Raw genomic sequence first — 3,745 nt, 5'->3', positions numbered from 1 at the left:
TGATTCTGTTTGAAATTATTAGGTGTATAAGTTACCCTCATACATGTTTATATGGCCATCACTTGAAGCGTACAAAGGAAAGCTTGCTCAACAAACTGGTCTTGTCAATGAAATCCCATTTGATGTTGACTATGTGCAAAACATCCCTCAACAAGCGTCTGATAGTTTGTAAGTAAATTACAGTTTATTTTCATGTATAACGATGTTATAAGTAATGTACTGATTATTATTTCATCTTTTATTTTTTGAAATCAGGGACTGTGGCGTCTTTGTGTGTGCATATGCAGAAATATTAAGTGAAGAGCAGCAAGTTCACTCATGTGGGTTTGATGCTACAAGTCAACGTGCACGTTATGCTTCATTACTGTGGCATTACGGAGTAAAAAAGGCAAATGAAGGGTACAGGAGTGATAATGGTGATCCGCCGCGGCCAATGAATAGTGTTCTCGAAGAAATTGATGCAAGTGCAATTGTTACTTTAGAGTAGCAATGATTTATAATAGTCGGAATTGAAAGAACTAATTTTTGTTTTTGTGGTTGATGTAAAATAATTCTAAGATTACTTTCTGGATGTTAATGCAGATTTTATGGATGTCTTCTTATTTTTGAAAAAAAAAATGGTTTTCATTTACTAACACGCTACTGTATTGTTATAAACTAATTCTTTGTAGATATTTAGTTTCCCTTTTATTTTTTTGTTAAACGTGTAGAAACAACTATAATATTAAACTGATATTCAATTTGAACACTTTATAGTTTTACTATAATGTTCATTATCTTAAAAGTTAAAAATACATTGAAGTAATATTTAATACGTTTAAATATATGTAATCCATAACATAATACATGTTGTCATACGTTTTTTCCTGGAAAAAAAATATGAAACATAGTTCATAACATTCACTTTTATGAAATATGATACTATTTCATATAATGACACAAATGTATAATCTGATATTATACATTCGTACATGAACAACATATATTTTATAAAAAACTTATAATGTGTCATCAAACACATAGAAGATGATTCTCATATTTAATCTGATATTTTTTTAAAAAACAAAAGTCAATTAAATGATATTTTTTCTGTCTAACATAATACAATAAAACAAAGTATAACGCTATATCACACAGTTCATACACACTAACTATTAATGTGTAACAGTTTGCTATAGCTTATGTTTCAATATTTGATTAATGTAATAGTTCCCAGGTTGCATACTAAATATACACATCACTTATAACTAAATTTAATATGATTACGAAATATGATATATGAAAAATGCTTCTAAATTTTCTTAGAATATAAAACATTCATTAAAGAATTGAAAATCAAATAACAATTAAACAGCTAGATATTAGTTGTTCCAACATTCCAACAAAATCTAATAAAAATGTTTATACAAATAAAACCATTCAAAGCATCAGCATATAGAAAAAACACATTATCTCCATCAAGAGTCCTTTGGAAAGAAACTGCAAGTCCTTCGGTTGTGACCGGCTCTCCGCATTTACCGCAGCGCTTTGAACTTGAAGACAGTGATTCACTTGATTTCAAATGCCTTCTTTTTTTTGGCCTACCAGGCGGTCTTCTATATTTGGGCGGAAAAACTTCATCATCAACAAAAAATGAAACATTCCAATCCTTCTTGTCTGGCATTGGAACTATTGGGAGTTCATATGTCTTCACTATGGTGTTTGGCCTATATAATTCAGAGCAATACCGACCATATTCCTTTACATTCACATTTTTCTTTTAAATACGACAATTTCATGTGGACAAGGTATTTCATCAAATTGATACCGACCACAATTGGACGTACCACGCTCAATATCGACAGTGTACCTCCATTTCGAATGATATACACAATAAAGATAACTACCTGTTGGCTTAACCTGTTAGCAAAACATATACAAGACGCCTTCAAGACCCACTTGCAATCTTTGTTACGACAGATCAGTACATAGTTGCATCAATATATAAAAACCTAAGTCAATGTATTAAACAAAACTATTACAATTGAAAATAGAAAGACATAAATGGAAATAATGGTACTACCCAGCTATATTATACATTTCTCTATATGTATAATATAATATTATACATTCGTATTTTAACTTAAAAAACATACAAGAAACAGAAACAACTACTGAATGTCTTAAACCATATTATCCTACATTTATTTGACTAGCACGGTTTATTTATACATTATCAAGAATGTATAATCATACATTATACATTTGTATTTTAACAATCATAAGCAACAGATCACCCAACTACACAACAAATACTTCAACAAAACCTCTAACAACAAATTTCCATACATTATAAGCTCAGCAAATATATTTGACATTTTTATATCATACCTTTTTTTTGTTGGATCGTTTCGCTTTAGTGTTGAAGCCATTAACTATTGCATGTCTTGCCATTACTGAAACAAGAGTTTCCTTATCCTTGTAAATCTGATTTACCATTATTTCAATATTCTTGCAATCAGTAATGAAGTTTTTCACTTTAATTTCGGAAACATATAGAGCATACTGATTATCCGTTTCAACAACTGTTAACACAACCGAATCATATTCACTACCCTCAATACACATTACATCACTTGTTTCTTTATCAAACTCTATTTCACTATTGGATTTGTTGAAAGTTGAAATACAAAGCAAAAAATTAACCAACTCAGAAAACTATTTCTTCAACTCAACGTAAATTTTTTACAAACTTCATCGATATCCAATTCCATGGCGATCGTAGAAACCAATTTCAAGAAAGTAATACTTTTTGAAAAAATCATTGTGTCACTTTTGTATGACTCATGACTAATTTCTGACTGTCAGATTCCACAATGTCGCAGCAATATGGGGATATTCATATTGATTTTAGAAGTATTGAAGAATGTATGTAGAAGAAATTGGTTGGTTTTTTGCTTTCCAAATCTTGAACCAAAAATTACAAAAAAAAAAACCTTTAAGAATTTTTTTGAAATTCAATCAGTTACTAGTTTTAGCCATAAATGACTTAATGTTAGCTAATTATTTACGTTAATTATGAGTATCCTTGACATAATTCGGGAGAGAGAAAAAAAGAGGGGATTTTGTGTAATTACTTTCATTACCTAGGGGATTTATGTGGTTTACACAATAATAATTGAGATAATAACACTTGAGATTATCAAGACTAGTAAGCCTATTACAAGCGGAATTTGCATATGATAATTCATTTGCTATTTGTTAAGAATGCCAAAGCAGTCTTGCAAGAATAATAAAATTATCTAAATAAACTAACATAACAAAGTGGAATTAAAAACAATTTGCTTAATGTAGTTTATTTTACATCAAAATACCTTATTGAAACAATAATACTTATCTAATATTGCTCCCACGTCGGAAAGCAAAAAAGAAGATTTGACAGCTAAGCCTCATATTCAAAGACCCCCTGATATTCAATGATTTGGAAAACCCTTTGAATTAGAATAACTTGAACAATAACTTGAACATAAAATCCATTGATATGTCAAATACTTTTGTTGATAACCTTGCGTCTACTCCAATTATGGATGTAGGTGCTGAAATCCACTCGGAGTTAAATAAACTCAGAGATTTGGTAAGAAAATAACCGGGGGGGAAAATACGTTGATGTCCCCCGTATGCAAACTGCCTATTATCCAAGACCAACTCCGCAAGATGTTCTGATAGAGGAAAGAGATTGGTCCTTGACAAATACATCATATAGTGT

At 30.2% G+C, this 3,745-nt stretch overlaps 1 protein-coding gene across 1 annotated transcript; it reads right to left on the bottom strand.

The window, feature by feature from the left end:
• Positions 1-1,354: 1,354 nt before the first annotated feature.
• LOC107848975 lies at positions 1,355-2,607 on the bottom strand. The gene is made up of 3 exons (XM_047401696.1): positions 2,371-2,607; positions 1,808-1,899; positions 1,355-1,706 (listed from the first exon to the last, which is right to left on the bottom strand). Exons 1-3 carry the CDS (start codon positions 2,605-2,607, stop codon positions 1,355-1,357), a joined length of 681 nt encoding a protein of 226 aa, XP_047257652.1.
• Between the last annotated feature and the right edge of the window lie 1,138 nt (positions 2,608-3,745).

This window comes from Capsicum annuum, chromosome 12 (assembly GCF_002878395.1).
Source record: "Capsicum annuum cultivar UCD-10X-F1 chromosome 12, UCD10Xv1.1, whole genome shotgun sequence".
Lineage (NCBI taxonomy): Eukaryota > Viridiplantae > Streptophyta > Magnoliopsida > Solanales > Solanaceae > Capsicum > Capsicum annuum.
This window is presented reverse-complemented; position numbering and strand designations above follow the sequence as displayed.

Excerpts from the sequence above, each read along its gene's own strand:
- LOC107848975 (XM_047401696.1), bottom strand. The coding sequence starts at position 2,607 with ATGTGTATTGAGGGTAGTGAATATGATTCGGTTGTGTTAACAGTTGTT. Across the intron at positions 1,900-2,370 it reads AACGATCCAACAAAAAAAAG|GTTAAGCCAACAGGTAGTTA; the intron begins GTATGATATAAA and ends TTTTGCTAACAG. Across the intron at positions 1,707-1,807 it reads GGTACGTCCAATTGTGGTCG|GCCAAACACCATAGTGAAGA; the intron begins GTATCAATTTGA and ends TGAATTATATAG.